At 43.8% G+C, this 16,850-nt stretch overlaps 1 protein-coding gene across 2 annotated transcripts in view; it reads right to left on the bottom strand.

The window, feature by feature from the left end:
• Nucleotides 1–12,460: 12,460 nt before the first annotated feature.
• Nucleotides 12,461–16,850, bottom strand: part of CNMD (chondromodulin) — a 30,073-nt gene continuing 25,683 nt past the window's right edge. The window contains exon 7 of one of the 2 annotated variants that reach the window (XM_081084281.1): nucleotides 12,461–13,313. In XM_081084281.1, coding sequence (XP_080940407.1) covers nucleotides 13,098–13,313 — 216 coding nt within the window. In that variant the 3' untranslated portion in view covers nucleotides 12,461–13,097. The remainder of the gene's footprint in view (nucleotides 13,314–16,850) is intronic. The other variant, XM_081084282.1, reaches the window with a different exon arrangement.

The raw sequence follows: 16,850 nt of genomic DNA, 5'->3' as shown, positions 1-16,850 counted from the left end.
CCCAAATTTGGTTGATGGATTGATGGATGCATGCATTTGCTTACAGTGGTAAGACTGCACAGAATGTCCTTATTCTGTTGGTTCTTTAACCATTTAACTGCCATGATATTTTTTTTTTTTTGTAAAACATATTGATTTTTTACAGAGAGGAAGGGAGAGGGATAGAGAGTTAGAAACATCGATGAGAGAGAAACATCGATCAGCTGCCTCCTGCACACCCCCTACTGGGGATGTGCCTGCAACCAAGGTACATGTCCTTGACCGGAATCGAACCCGGGACTCTTCAGTCACCAGGCTTACGCTCTATCCAGTGAGCCAAACAGGCGAGTGCCTGCCATGATATTTTGAATTTAATTAAAAAAGGTCCGCTGCTTGGTCTATAGACGCTTATGGTGTACAAATGGTTAAGTGTCTGCAGTAAAATGTCCATACTCTTCCAAAATTCCCATTCCATGCATGCTATAGGAATTCTTTGCCACTCCAGCTGTGAATGTTCACTCTTGTTTATGCCTTTGTTATGGCACCTTGCAGTTTCAATAATTTTAGAATTAGAAATGGTGTCTGTTTTGCCCTGTGTGTCCTGCTGAGTTACAATGTTATTTACTTAGCTTTGGATGTTTAATACAGAGCCGAGTGCTTTCACATACTCTAATATACTCAAATATTAGAGCTGTTACTTTACCCCAAATTTAAAAATTAGTTTTTTTAAAAGTTTATTTTGTTTTTTTATATCATGCCTTTGAAGTTGATCATTTATTCATCAATAGTAATTTTTAAAGTGGGTTTTTAACCCATGGCCATGAGAGCTAAGTCTGGCTTGTTCTTAAATTATCTATATTACTAGAGAGAATAGCAGAATAGCAATTAATACAACTAATCAAAACCAATGTAATATCCAATAATTTGTTGTTTTGCCATATAATTTTCATTTAAACTCTACCACCTTTTTTTGGCCCTAATTGTTTTAAAACCAAAATGTGTGAGTTTCCTTAAAGAAAGGAATAAAATTGCCCTAGCCGGTTTGGCTCAGTGGATAGAGCGTCAGCCTGGGACTGAAGGGTCCTGGGTTCGATTACAGTCAACAGCACATGCCCAGGTTGTAGACTTGATCCTCGGTAGGGAGGCAGTCGGTCAGTGATTCTCTCATCATTGATGTTTTTAACTTTCTCTCCCTCTCCCTTCCTCTCTGAAGTAAAAAAAAAAAAAAAAAAGAAAAGAAAGGTCTAAAATCTATTCATCTTTTTAGAAGAAATCTTGAGCCCAAGAAACTTGGGTAGACAAGGGAGGCTGGAGATTTACAAAGACAGGCATGCAATTGGTTTGGGCATATGGAGAGGTCTGGAAACCAAGAGTGAGTCAAGCAATTTCATTTATAGGCATTCCAACTTCTGGCAAGAATTTAAACTGCTTACTAGTCTGGTACATGTTCTCTGGAAAATCCCCCCAAATTTTTGAGATATTGAATGGTATGTGAATCTCTTTGATGAGGTTGCTTACTTTATTTCTTAACACTCTTGAAGTCTCTTTCAAAAGCCATATACTTTTTATTAAAATATATTTGTATTGATTTCAGAGAAGAAGGGAGAGGGAAAGAGAGGAACATTAGTATGAGAGAGAATCCTCATTGCTTAGCTGCCTCCTGCACGCCCCCTACTGGGGATCAAGCCTGAAACCCAGGCACGTGCCCTGCCCAAACAGTGACCTCCTGGTTCATATGTTGGTGCTCAACCACTGAGCCACACTAGCTGGGTTAAAAGCCATACACTTTTTTTCTTGGAGTAGGTTTTCACTTTAATATAGGTAATAGAATAATGAAGATAAGTGAAATATAGTTCATGGTATACCCATTCATTCATCGATCAACATTGAGTGCCAAATATGTGCCAGACACTGTTCCAGACTCTAGGGACACTGGTGAACAAAGCAAAAGTCCCTGCCTTTATGGAGCTTAACGTATGGGAGGAAATAAACGGATGTATGATGGTAAGTGCTAAGGAAGAACACTGTGCAAAGAGGACAATAGGTGTTGGAAATTTGATATAGGAGACTAAGTAAGAACTCAAGTGAGCAGGTGACCTTTGAATAGACTTGCAGGAAGCGAAGGAATGAGCCATGCAGATACTTGAGAAAGAGCACTCCCAGCAGAAGCTACAGCAAAGGAAGACCTAAATACAGGAGTGAGCAAGGGGTCGAGATAACTGATGATGAGACAGGTAGATCATGTAGGGTCTTGCCAAGTAATACAGATGAGATGATGGTAGCCAAGACCAGAGCTTTTCCCAGCTTAATATAAAATTCTGTTGTCCTCAGAAATTAAAATTTTAATTTCTGTGCTGTAAAAATTTTATCCGTTCTTTTTTTTTTTTTTGCCACTTTGTATCATATGCATAGTCAAATCAAATTTATGAATCTAACGGGTTGCAATGTAGTTTTACTCAGAATACCTGATGGTATTCATGTGACTGAATTTCAGTTGTGGTATATGAGTTAATGGGTATGTGGGAAGCCCTCAGTCTCAATAATCACCTTATTCCTTTTCTGCTTTACACATTAAATTACAGGTAATATCACATTTTAGTGTAAACTTGTTTAGCAAAGCTATTTCTTGTTCTGCAATATAAGTACAGTTGTAGCAGAATAGATGCTGAGACAAAAATGGATTAAATAGAATAACTGGTTCTGAACAGGGACTTCAAAATAAGTGTTGCTTAGGATTTTATGTTTAATAGGATTGTAAAAATCAGATCAGCAGGACATGTTTTTATGGGCCATCTGCCAAGACTAGAAGTAGCTTTGGTACCTAATACTACCTTAATCATATATTTGCATTCCATTTCCTGTCAATATGAGGAGGCACAACAAAAAAATAAAATCAGAATGTTAGAGCTGGAATAAATCTTACTTGTTCAACCTTTGGTTTCATAGATGCATCCCCCCTCCCCCCCGCCATGCACTCTTGTATACTTTTTTCTTTATAACAGTTCTTTAACAAAACACACAGTTAGTGATAGAATCATAATCTAACTCACCTAAACCTTATTTACCCTAATCTTGTACTGATCTTCTGACAGTGATCCCAATTATCAGGCAACTTAAAATTATATGGTATGGGCACATATGCTGCTATATGTAAGCTATAGGATAGTGATTCTCAAACTTAATGATGAATAACCCTAACCTGGGAAGTTTTAAATGCAGGCTTCCCTCCTGAGATTTTGAATCAGTGGGTTTGGGATAGGGCCCAGTAAATCTGTTTTTAATGACTGGTGATATGGACTTACACAATGACATGGGACATTGCCCTTAAAAACCACCGATTTCAAGGAGTGAAGGAGAGAATAAATAGAAATTAGCACTAATCCCTAATCATTTCCAATACATTTTAGAAAAGAGTAACAAGCTGCTTGGTCACTTGTTCCTTTGAAGAATTGTTTCTCCCTTGCATAGATGTAAAGGTAGAGGATAGAGGATCACAATTATTTTTGTTCCTCTATCATTAGAACTGTAGGGTCATTATGATAAAGGCATTGAATCCATGTAACTGTGTGGTACTGCACAATGAAAATCTGTTTTAGCCAGAAAAAAATTTAAATATTTGGACAAGATGCTAGTTTATCACTGCTGAGATACTACTTAAAATGGGGCAGAGGATACTGGCCTGCTCAATATTTATGTAGGGCCATGGCACAGTACAAAATGAGACACCATTTCGTTAGTAACCGGAATTTTCTCAGATGTTGCTTTGTCTAATTACACATAGGTGCTAAGTGAATATTAAAAATTTTGGTGCTGGTTGAGTAGGTCCAATAAATTGTGTTAGGATATATCTTTTTTACTGCATACTTGTACTTCAGTAACTAACAGGTAGGAATATGGTTTTAATTGAAAAGAAACCACTTGCCTTTAAAAGCAATGTGTTGCTAAGAGAAAATTCATGCTTGACTTATTCCAGTCCTTTGACTATGTCAGTATAAAGCAAATTCATTATAAGAAGGTGGGTAATAGTCTAGGATAATGGAATACAGGCATTTGAAACGAAAATTTGTAGCAATTGAATCCACACCTTGGAAGGGTGAAGGCCAGAAGTCACAGAAATCATTTTGGTGTTGTTGTTGGTTTTTTTAAAAAAGTAATTGCAATTAAATTTGCAAATGCTAGAGTGTGTTTTTTTTAAAGTATGTATGTAGATTTTATTTCTTCCAAGTTCTCTAGTTGCCATTAAAATTTGTAGAGCCATAAGATGAGAATAAAGGGTTCTGGTTCAATTATAGGATTTGATAGGAAGAGAATGTTTGTAAAGGAGCAGGCCCAAAGAGAACAGGAATGTAACATAACGTCTGTAAAGTTATTACTAAACTCTTAGAAAGAACTTTGTGGAGGTATGCCTCTTAAAACAAATGTTGCTTTTTTAATAATTTGGTGTTTAAACCTAGGGACTTAGTTATAGCTTAGTGGGTATACTATTTCCATTTCCATTATCTATTTTCATCACTCACAGCCTAATGAAGACTGACTTCTGTATATTTGATTTAAAAGCTATTAAGATGTGGAAAAGGTTTAGTCAGCCAAGCTTTGAAAATAACATCAGCTATTTGCTAGGTTTAGGTTATACATGCATAAATGTATATTCAGATATACTTACAGATATTTGCATAGTAAGTATCTAAAAACCATATGTAAATTGATTACTTTTTAATGTAAGCAGTTTAACAGCTGTGGTGAGTCCTTTTATTGTTAAAAATCAGTCAACACTAACTTAACCTGTAAGTTTGACTCTAATATTGGGCTTTTAAAAAGTGAAACGTGTGTATGCATATAGAATATGAGCATGCATATATGTACAAAAGTCCTTTAATAGGAGTTCAGCTTTCTTTTATAAACACCAAAACTCACTCTCCTTATAAAATGTTTTTGCTAAAGTTTGCATCATTGACTCTCAAATTTATACCTCTATGTTTGAGATACACTGCTGACTATGCATGTAGATTTTTGTTAACTCCCTCCTCCTTCCTCAGTAAATCAGTTAACTTTAAAAAAATTATGACCATTTATATAAAATAAATATTCATAAAACAAATCACCATATTCAGTTTAATACAGAAATAAAATTTATTCCACTCACAAGAAATTTCTATTTTGTAAAAATGTAGCTTGTATTTCAGAGTGTAATAAATCTGGTGTAAGAAATCAACTGTTGAGTGGGTTAAGTGAATATTTTGAATATGTTTACTTTTTTAGTGTCAATAGCTATTTGAAGTGGTGGGGGAAGGAGGTAGAAGGATTAGGTTAACAGGTTTTTTAAATTGAATAAAAGTTTCTTGTCATATTTTAATGAGATACATCAATGTAACAGAACATTTATACATAATAAAACCCAGCAATACCATTTTTTCATTTTCTGTGTGCTTACACAACAACTATTACATCTAAGACCACAGTAGCCCTTTCCAATCTGAGTCAGACCTAAGACCTTGAAAATCAACCTCTGATGTCCATAAGGATTTCTTTTCAACACCACTAAGTATTAAATGAGAAATGCCCTAGCTGGTTTGGCTCAGTGCTTGGAGCATTGGCTTGTGGACCAAGTGTGGTTGCAGGTTCGATTCCCAGTCAAGGGTGTGAACCTCTGTTGCAGCTTCGATCCCTGTTCAGTCTGAGGCCTCATGCAGGAAGCAACCAATCTATCCTTGGATGATGATTAAAAAAAAAGAATTAAATAAGTATCTATCTATATTAGAACAAATACACACAGTTTTCAACACAGCTAATTGGGCTACATTTGCAATTTTGGGCTGGCCTGGTAAAATGTAATCTGTAGATTAGTACCCATTTGTGGAAAGTTTGTATTCTGCAGTGCTCTCTCTTCCTTTATACACTGACTAGTGCCCCAGTGCATGGATTCATGCACATTGAAAGGTAATTAATTAGAAGGTGGCCAGCGGGGCGGGACTGGGTGAGATGGGCTGGACATGCTCTGGAGCCAACCTCCTTGGTCCCTCCCAGCCGGCTGCACCTGGGATGGTGCCAGGGCTCAAAGGGTGTCTGCAGAGTGAGTGGGGTCCCTCTAGCAGGTGGGGTCCCTCGGCCTGGCCTGTGGAGATCAGGCTGAAACCAGCTCTCCAACATCCCCCGAGGGGTCCCTGACTGCGAGAGGGCGGTTCTCGGGTGATGCACCCCGGAATCGGGCTTCCTCCTCTCTCGTTCCAAAAACCGCCACTGCCAAGTCACTGTGGCTTGTCAGCTCTTGTGTTGAGCATCTGTCCCCTGGTAGTCAGTGTGTGTCATAGCTACTGGTTGGACGGCTGAGTGGTTGCTTAGCCTTTTATATATGTACTAGAGGCCTGGTGCACGAAATTCGTGCACTGTGGGGTGGGGTTCCCTCAGCCCAGCCTGCCCCTTTCACAGTCCGGGAGCCCTCAGTGGATGTTCTACTGATGGCCACAGTCTGGCAGCAGAGGCTCGGAGCAGGCGTCGTGTGTGTGTGTGTGTGTGTGTGTGTTGTGTGTCCCCACTGGGGGTCTGCCCCCAGCCACATTGGAGGCTCAGAGCAGGCACTGTGTGTGTGTGTGTGTGTGTGTGTCTGCTGGGGGCCTTCCCCAAGCCACAGCCCCTCTGTGTTGATCTCTCAGGCTCCTGGCCTCCACTGCATGTTGTACTCTCCCTTGAGCTATGGCCAGGATGAGGGTGCTGCTTGCAAGCCAGGCTTTCCTGCTCTCGGATTGCCATGGCGACCGGGGAGCAGGCCCAGCTTGGGCTGCCCACAGGCTGGGCTTTCCTGCTCCCGGATCAGGCCCAGCTGGGGGCTGCCCACAGGCCAGGCTTGCTTTCCTGCTCCCGGATCACCATGGCAACCAGGGAGCAGGGAAAGTTTGGGGCTGCCCACAGGCCGGGCTTGCTTTCCTGCTCCAGGATCAGGCCCAGCTTGGGGCTGCCCTCAGGCTGGGCTTGCTTTCCTGCTCCCGGATCAGGCGCAGCTGGGGGCTATCTACAGGCCGCACTTTTCTACTTACCGATGGCCGGATCACCACAGCGACCCAGGGCCCAGCGGCACTTTCCTGCTCTCCAATAGTCATAGGGTCCTGGCTGGGGATGGGGCTTAGCAGTACGGGGCTTAGGCGGCACGGGGGTCCCAGCTGGAGGCTCAGGTGGCACACAGGGGTCCCGGCTGGGGGCGGGGCTTATGCCCCACGGCCCGGGACTGCACATGGGGCCCGGATGGCACCTCGCGCTGTCCCACCCTGCCTGTAGTATAGGATAGAGGCCTGGTGCACGGGTGGGGGCTGGCTGGTTTGCCCTGAAAGTGTCCCAGATCAGGCTGGGGGTCCCGCTTGGGTGCCTAGCCAGCCTGGATGACGGGTTGATGGCTGTTTGCAGCTGGTCACACCCCCTTCAGGGTGGGGGTCCCCACTGGGGTGCCTGGCCAGTCTGGGTGAGGGCCTGAGAGCCATTTTCAGGCTGGAGGGCAACTTAAGCTCCCAGCCTCTCCTTTTTTTCTTTTTTTTTATTCTGGGACTTATTTACCTTCTATAGCTGTCACTGGAGCTGAGAGCCGTCTCCATCTCTGAGGGCTGAAAGCAGGTTCTGGGTCTTGTTTAGCTTCTATAATTGAAACTCTGTAGCCATCACTGCAGCTCTAAGCTCTGAGGCCAAAGCTGGCTGAAAGCAGGTCTCTGGAGCTTGTTTAGCTTCTATAATTGCAACACAGTTGCTTAGAGTGCACCTCAGAGCCCATCAGCGGCAGGCGGGGAACGTTGGCTTCCTCCGTCTCTGGAGCAAGCAAGCCTCCTGTTCGCTTCGGCTGCCTGGCTGCCGGCCGCCATCTTGGTTGGCAGTTAATTTGCATATCGCCCTGATTAGCCAATGGGAAGGGTGTCAGGGTTATGGTCAATCTGCATGTTTCTCTTTTATTAGATAGGACTAGTAGCCCGGTGCATGAAATTCGTGCACTGGCCTTCACCCTCTCCAATCTGAGACCCCTCAGGGAATGTCCAGCTGCCTGTTTTTGCCCACACTTTTAACAGATAACAGCTCCATTGTTGTTTCTTTCTTATGCTTAAAACCATTGGAATTAGTAGGTATTCAAAGTGTGTATACATTTTAGGGGGACACCCTGTATATCTCCAGTCAGTGGTGAAAGAAACCAACAGCAGATTTGGAACCCCCAGACAGGAAATCTCACTCACTCCCCACATGTCTCCCCACTTCACTTTCCACCTTCGTGGGCAGCAGGAGAATCAATGTTTTCACTCATTAATTTGGAAAGGCACGTCCTGTCACCCGCTGCCCGGCAGGAGTGTGCTAGGCCCCAAGCAAGCGAGGCTCAGTCAGGGCAGCCTTCGCTCATGGGTGCTGGCACCCAAAATGCACATTCCTCCTCTACAGTCGCCCCGACTATCCCACTGTTTCACTGAGAGGACGGAATTCCTCTCAGCCTCTGGGTTCGTGATCTTGAACACTGGCCGAAGGCACCTCAGCGAGGGCCGCCTGTGCCCACCAGGTGTGTCTGTCTGCACCTGCTCCTGCCTCAGCACCTGCATTAACCCCCTAGAGGTGATCTCATAGCTGCACTGGCCTCTGTGGAAACAGGGCATCACCACTCCGCCCTCTCACTGTCATCTCACAAGCACCCACCCTCAGCACCCAGAACACCCAGACACTCTCCAAAGGACGTGAGCGCATCAGAGGGGATGTGTGCACATCCTGTGGGGGTGCTAGGCATGCTGGGTTTATGGAAGTGTGGTGGAGAGGCGGGGGGAACTTGTGCACACCTTGGTTTGCAACTGTTGCAGGCGTGGGAGGGTGACAGTGTGCTGGGGGATGTTTGCACACCAGGGGGGGATGTGCACACCGGAGGCTTCTGGGTTGCAGATCCGCAAACCCCCGTGGTGCGGCCAGGAGGACGTCAGTCTGGCCCGCCACGGTGGCTGTCCCTGTGATCCTGCACCTTCTGGGCCAGGAGGCGGATCTTGCGAAGGCACTCCTGGGCACTGAAGGCCTGCAAGCGCTACTTCAGCTCAGCCTGCAGGCTCTGCTTGGCGCACTCACAGCTGTCACCACCGCCATGTGGGGAGTACAGGCCGCCCTCTGCCAGCCTGCCTCCCCTGTCCAGAGGCGCTCTGCGCTGCTCACCTGCCCAGAGTGACTGGGGCTGGGTGGAAGCCAGGCGTCCTGCCCTTCCCAACACCGGCTGATCCGCCCCTGTGCGAGGTGCCGCCCTGCCGTGAAGGGTCACGGATCCGGGTCCTGGGACCGCCGATAGCCTCAAGCACTGCCCCCCACCCTGCAGGGTAACAGATCTGTGTCTTGGTCCTGGGGACAGCCTCAAGCACTGCCCCCCAACCGGCAGGGTCACAGATCTGGGTCCTGGGACCGCGTACAGCCTCAAGCACTGCCCCCCGCCTGGCAGGGTCACAGATCCGGGTCCTGGGACCGCGGACAGCCTCAAGCACTGCCCCCCGCCTGGCAGGGTCACAAATCCGGGTCCTGGGACCGCATACAGCCTCAAGCACTGCCCCCTGCCCGGCAGGGTCACAGATCCGTGTCTTGGTCCCGCGGACAGCCTCAAGCGCTGCCCCCCGCCCGGCAGGGTCAAAGATCCGGGTCCCGGACTGCGGACAGCCTTGCCCGCTGCCGCCCGCCTTCAGTATGCAAATTAGCCGCCATCTTGTTGCTTCAGGGTGGGGGTCCCCACTGGGGTGGCTTGCCAGCCTGGATGAGGGGATGATGGCTGTTTGCAGCTGGTCACACACCCTTCAGGGTGGGAGTCCCGCTTTGGTGCCTGGCCAGCCTGGATGAGGGGATGATGGCTGTTTGCAGCTGGTCACACCCCCTTCAGGGTGGAGGTCTCCACTGGGGTGCCTGGCCAGTCTGGGTGAGGGGCTGAGGGCCGTTTTCAGGCTGATGGGCGACTGAAGCTCCCAACCTCTCCTTTTTTTCTTTTTGTCTTTTATTCTGAGATTTATTTACCTTCTATGGCTGTCACTGGAGCTGAGAGCCAGCTTTAGCTCTGAGGCCCAGCTGCAGCTCTGAGACCTCGGCTGCTGAAAGCAGGGATCTGGGTTTGTTCTATAATTGAAACAGTGTTGCGATCCTGCTGGTTGAAGCCCGGCTGGCTGAAAGCAGGTTTCTGGGTTTTGTTTAACTTCTATACTTGCAACATAGTTGCTTAGTGTTGCAACTCAGAGGCCAGCAGCGGCAGGCGGGGAACCTTGGCTTCCTCCATCACTGGAGCAAGCAAGCCTCCTGTTTGCTTCAGCTGCCTGGCTGCCGGCTGCCATCTTGGTTGGCAGTTAATTTGCATATCACCCTGATTAGCCAATGGGAAGCGTGTCGGAGGTACGGTTAATTACCATGTTTGTCTATTATTAGATAGGACTAGAGGCCCATTGCAGGAAGATTCCTGCAAGAATAGGGCTTTGCTCCCATCTCTGCTGTTCCTACCCCACCCTTTTCTGCTGCTCCTACCCTGCCCGTCTCTGCCACTTCTCCGCCCATCTCAGCTACCTTGGCTCCATTGCTTGGCTTCCTTCTATGGTGTCTTCAGTCTTTGCTACCAACCGGTATATGCAAACTAGCCGCCATCTTTGTTGGCAGTTAATTTGCATATCACTCTGATTAGTCAATGGTGGGCGTAGTGAAGGTATGGTCAATTTGCATCTGTCTATTATTATATAGGATAGATTCTTCTCTTTCAAAGTAGGCCTTTAGTTTTCTACTTTGAACAAAATTTGAGTCTTCAGTCATTCCTACCTTTAAACCAAACTTGAGTTTCCCCCATCCCTTAAAACATTGGTGTGTTTTTTTCCTAAGTTGCCTTCCTTGGGTACTAAGTGACTTTTCAGAACACAACATAATTGCTTTATCTATATGAAGTAAATTATCTACTAGATTTTCACTTGATTGTGGGGCTTTGAAAAGGGAGCATCTTTTCAGGAGGCAGCCTTCTTTTCTAATGACATGCTTTCTTCCTTGCCAAGTCTGGCACCTGCTCTCACATGGAGAGTTACTAAGGTGATCCATCCAGAATGGAAACTTAACCAGCCCTCTTCTTGCCCTTTCTTTGCCTGAAACCTTTGATTGTGTCCCTATTTCTGACCTACCAAATAAATAAATGAATTCAAAATAACATGCAATATAAGGTATAGTTTTTGCCTACATTTCTATCTTAATATTACCTCAACCTGAAGCCTCCATTTGCCTGCTTGTACTCCACAATTCCCTCCTTCCCCCTCAGTGAATCAGTTAACTTTAAAACCTCTGGCTTTACTAGACTGCTCCCTCTGCCTCGAATGCGTTTCCTCTGTCACTTTCACAAGGCTAACTCATGCTCACTGAAGCTCTAGCAAAGGCGTCATCTTCTCCAAGATGCCCAATGCTGCCATCTTTGTCAAGTCCCTCGGTGTACTGAATCCTGACTAGATCTCTCACAAGACCACACAGGCTCTTCTGTGCCGGGATCAGTCTTTTTTTATTTAGTTGTAGAGCCAAGTACAGGTTGCTGGGCAGTGAGGTGGGAGATGGTGTGTGGAACCATTGGCACATATTTGCTTTGTAGAATGACAACCATTAACCATTTCAAAGATTAAACATGTACAATTCATAACTGCAGGAAGTAGCTGCTGCCTGAGAACACTTTGCCATTACATATAGTTCAGTATGTGTATTTCCTTTGTAGCTTTTTCTCCAGAAGCCTGCTTTGCTGTATATTCCCTTAAATGCAAGAATCTGAGCCTTCATCTGATAACCAGATTTTAAAAATTCTGTATGATCTTACAGACAAATTGGAAAATACTAAATGTACACTACTAAGGTGTATTTAGAATATGAGAATGTAATAAGATCATGGTATCAAGACCTATCATCTTTCTGAATCCTTGTTTTGGAAAACTGATTTTCCTTAAAGTTCTTTATCTCTCAGATTGTGGGATTCAGAACTAATATGCCAAAAATATGAAATACCTGATCCTCTTCCTGATCTGAATATTTCAGTTTCTAAAGACAGCCCTGGTTCTTGTCAGTGTTCCTGAGAGACTTTATGTCATTATAAATAAATAGGCTATTCTTCCTCAGCCGTATCTGCCAAGCCGCAGCCAGCCCTATTACTAGGAGAGTAACTAATTGGTAATTGAACTACATCAACAGCCTGATTTGTATTCCAGAGGAAGAAATCATTACGCTTCTTCATGCCCCGTGAGCACTTATTGAAAAGTGTGTGAAGATCTCTTTTCAGAATGTCAATGAAAGTCCTCTTCCCACAAGTCTGATTTATCTCTGGCTATGTTTCCCCTCGTTAGCCTAATGCTTTTCCGGGAAGTGACTCCTAACATAGGCCAACTACCTGTTATTCACATGCCAGATCAAGAATTTCCCATGAGCTACCACACTGAGGTTTATAATGTTTACTTTCAGGTAAATTCCATTATTTGTCCTGTTTTCCTTCTTTGTTTGTGGTTTGTTTTTTAATGTTTGTATTGATTTTTGAGAGAGGAAGGGAGAGAGGAACATCGATTGGCTGCCTCCCGCTCGCATCTGATCGGGGATCCAGCCCATAACCCAGGCATGTGGCCTGATGGGAATGGAACTGTAGACCTTTTAGTGCACTGGACAACTGAGCCACACTGGCCCGGGCTTGTTTGTGTTTTATCTGGAGACCCTTAAGAGAACATTTGCAAGACTGGGAAGAACAGTAAAGGTTAAGAACAATTGAGGAATTCTATACAAAACAGAACAACTTAATTAGTGACTTGATTTAAAGGAACTCAAGTGTACATGAGAACTTGGACAAATTGTAAATTTTCATGTTTATTTCAAAATGGCTTGGGATGGAAATCTTATGAGCAGGCCTTATGGGCAAAGCAAATAAAAAATAGCAAGTAATAAAAGGATTATTATGACATTTTAGTCTACCCTTTCAGTACATTTGCACATTCTGGATAAAGTTCTGTAAAGCAATGGAGAAATATTCTGTTAACAGTGTCTCAAAGAACATTACTCGGAGTATAAAATACTTTGTGGTCCCTTCAGCATCAAGAGTTTTCATACTTTGGTTGTCTCTTGAGTTACTTCTTCCTTTACAGCACCTGGCATATGACGTGATTTCACACCATGCCCAAGATGCGGGCCACCCACCAGCTACATGGCATGACGATTCTGCAGGCTGACCGGCAACCTTGATAATTATAGGGCCACGGCTGATAGCCGCCCAGGGGCTCACAGATCTTCTGGCAATGGGTGTAGCTCCGCCTGCACTCTATGCAGCAGATTCCCTCGTGGTCCAGTCTAGGGTCGAATGTCATGCCTTCCCCTTCCTGCTGCTGTGAAATAAAAGAATTATTTGGGTTTTCTTCATAATGAGAAGTTTGTAACACATTTTTAAAAAATAAGATCCTGAATCTTCATTGCTATAAGAAAGCAGCATAATTTTCTGTAAGGAGTTTTCAATCATAACCTTATAAGAAGTTCAGAATTTCTTCTAACATCCAGGAACTTCACCTACCTAATCTGTCACTGCAGGAAGGTGTTTTTTGTAAATATTGATGGAGTGTCTCCATGCTTTAATGAGCCATGATCACCACTCAATAGGGACTGATCTTGTTTTAAATAGGCAAACAAAAAGCAGGCATGATTCAAAAGTAGCATTTCTGCCGCTGTTAATTTAAGTCGGCAGGGACTCGGCGCACACTTTGGGACTCACTGTCAGGCCAGCGTGGCTGTCCCAGTTGTGGCTGAGACACCGTGGAGTCACTTAGCTCCTGCCCTTACATCAATGTAAGGGGCTCTAACCCTCAGGAAAAGGCCCCACATAATGTGTGAAAATTCCAGACCGTAAACTGCCTTCTTGTTCCTGTGTGCCATGATTACAGTTACAGAAATAAAGTCATATTGATGAAGTAAAAATTACCTACAAACAGCGTTTTCTCACCACTGGAGAGCACAGCGCTGGAAGGAACTTGTCCCCCTGCCAAGTTTACGAATCTGGCTTTCCTTTTTATGGATATCTAGGGGTATAGTTTCTGTATCCTCTTTAATATGGTATTGAATTTCATTGCTCAGAAGCCCTTATTGTTAAAGTAAATCCTTTGTTCAATTTAAGCCTCTTTCCTGGAGGTAGGTGAACTTGGGCAGATGCAGCACCAAACACAGGCTTGAGCTGCGTGAACTCAGCACCCCTGTCACCTGTTCTGGTATAAAAAGTCTACTCAAATTTTTTGGAGGGAGATGGCGGTTTTTATTATGAAAGATTCAAACATACTGGAAGTGAAGAAAATTGTATACTGGACATTATCTAGATTTGACAATTTCTAACTTGTTAAATTTGCTTGCTTTTCCCCCCCGACCTTTAAAATTCAGTATTGTGATATTTGACCCATAAATACATTAGAATGTTACTTCCCAAATAAGAGAATATTTCCCTACACAATCACACTGCCATTATCACACCTAACAAAATTAACATTCCTGTTAAATTTTTGTCATCAAAATATTTGTCTTCCTCTCATACCATTCTTTCATTTTTCAGACCCCTCCCCCACCCTTTTTTGGCTTATCTAGGACAAAAAAAAAAAAGACAACCATCTCACTAATTGTAGCTGACTCTTCTAGGGTACAGAGGCAAAAAGCCTGTTGACTGAGACATTTTTTAATCTTGAGGGTTCAGTTATTGGGATTAAAATGTTGCAAGGGAATCTCAGGTTGTTGCTCTAAGATACCTTAAAGAAATATGTGAAGGACTGCGGTCATGGAGAGGTGTCTGCTTAAAGGCGAACACAAAGCAAAGGGGAAACTGATGTAGTTGGAGTTTTTAAAAGAATATGGACACTCAAGCCTGGAAGCCAGGTAGATACAGCCCTCCTCCCCACCTGTAAAGGGGCTGATACCTCTTACCCCTTGAACCAGATTCATCTAATCCAGCTACCTGGGGAATAAACTATATTAAATTTTCTGTTGGCCGATTCAGATTTGATTTCCTTTCTTATTCTTTGAGTTTTAGGGAATGAAGTACTGTGGTGTCCTGAGTTTTCTGATAAGCCTTGAGCTATTTAAAAATACTTTTTACTCTAAGTCTTTAGAAAATATATTAGTCTAAAATGATAAATTAGACGCCGAAACCGGTTTGGCTCAGTGGATAGAGCGTCGGCCTGCGGACTGAAAGGTCCCAGGTTCGATTCCGGTCAAGGGCATGTACCTGGGTTGCGGGCACATCCCCAGTGGGAGATGTGCAGGAGGCAGCTGATCGATGTTTCTGTCTCATGGATGTTTCTAACTCTCTATCTCTCTCCCTTCCTCTCTGTAAAAAAATCAATAAAATATATTTAAAAAAAAATAAAATAAAATGATAAATTAGAAAATATATCTGCAGCACATGAAATGGAATAGGCCTGAAGAGGTTGCATAGAAAAAATACAAATGGCTTATCTGTATACGAAAAGATGCTCGATCTTGCATATAATTAAAGACAGGCATGATAAAACAGCTAGGAGATAAATTTTACACCCCCCAAAAACTGGTAAAGCTTCTTTTTAAGTTTGATAATAGAGGCCTTTTATTACTATTTGAACACATGTAGCTAGTATAATTTCTTGGACGACAATATGATATCCTCTATTAAAATATGAAATTCCTATCTACATTGACTCAGCAGACCCAAGAGTCAGTGTTTATATTAAAGATATATTCCCTTGTGTACAAGTGGGGCAGTAAGACTGAGAGCTAACGCAATTTAATGGGTACCATGTGGCAAGCAGTGTGTGGAGTGGGAGCTTCACCTCATTCACCTTCCCACAAGCCTAACAGCAAAAGACAGATAATTTACATGTCCACCAAAGTAGAACTAGTGAAGTTGTACATCTATCCACACAAAGGAATACGATGTGGACATTAAGATGGAGGAGGTAGATCTATATAGGAGACACAATATTCAAAATACCTTATTGTAACTGGAAAGCAAGGTCCAGGAGTTTTTGTATGCTCTTTGTGTTCAATTTGTGTGTGTGTGTGTGTGTGTGTGTGTGTGTGTGTGTACTTAAGCAAAGAAACTGGGCAAGTAGCTATTGTTAAGAGGTTGTTCTGGGGAGGGTGTCTGAGATGGAAGGGAAACTCACTATTAATTGTATACCCTCTTATACTGTTTTTAAAAAGTATATGCATGTATTATTTTTTCCATTAAAACACTAGTTACAATAAATATTTATTTTTCTACTTCCTGCAAAGTATAGTCATAGTAGATAATATTTTGTGGAAGATTTGATAAGTTTTGATAAGTTTTTAACACGTTCCTATCATCCTTCCAAATATGAATTCTCAATAATATTTTGTGGCCCTAACCAGTTTGGCTAAGTGGATAGAGTGTTGGCCTGTGGACTCAAGGGTCTGGGGTTTGATTCCGGTCAAGGGCATGTACCTTGGTTGCAGGCACATCCCCAGTAGGGAGTGTGCAGGAGGCAGCTGATTGATGTTTCTCTCTCATCGATGTTTCTATCCCTCTCCCTCTCCCTTCCTCTCTGTAAAAAATCAATAAAATATATTTTAAAAAAATATTTTGTGGAAGATTTGATAAGTTTTCAGGATGTTAGTATCATCCTTCCAAACACCATCCTTCCAAGCGCAGATTTGAAAGTGCTTTATCTGTGTCTGACCTGCCTGCAGAGTGGGCTGAGAGTCCCCAGGGCTGAAGGTCCTGCCTGCCCGTGTGCACAGGGCCTGCATAAGCACGTTCTCAACAGATGTCTGCTGAATGGGTGAATACAGTGGATACAAAGCGGGGAAAGAATACTTTCCTTCTGTGTGCTGCCCCCAGGGCACACACACTCTTGGAAACATTTTAACATAAATTCCTGGTATGACTTTGTCTT

Source organism: Myotis nattereri, assembly GCF_964212035.1.
Source record: "Myotis nattereri genome assembly, chromosome: 2".
In the NCBI taxonomy this organism is placed as follows: domain Eukaryota; kingdom Metazoa; phylum Chordata; class Mammalia; order Chiroptera; family Vespertilionidae; genus Myotis; species Myotis nattereri.
This window is presented reverse-complemented; position numbering and strand designations above follow the sequence as displayed.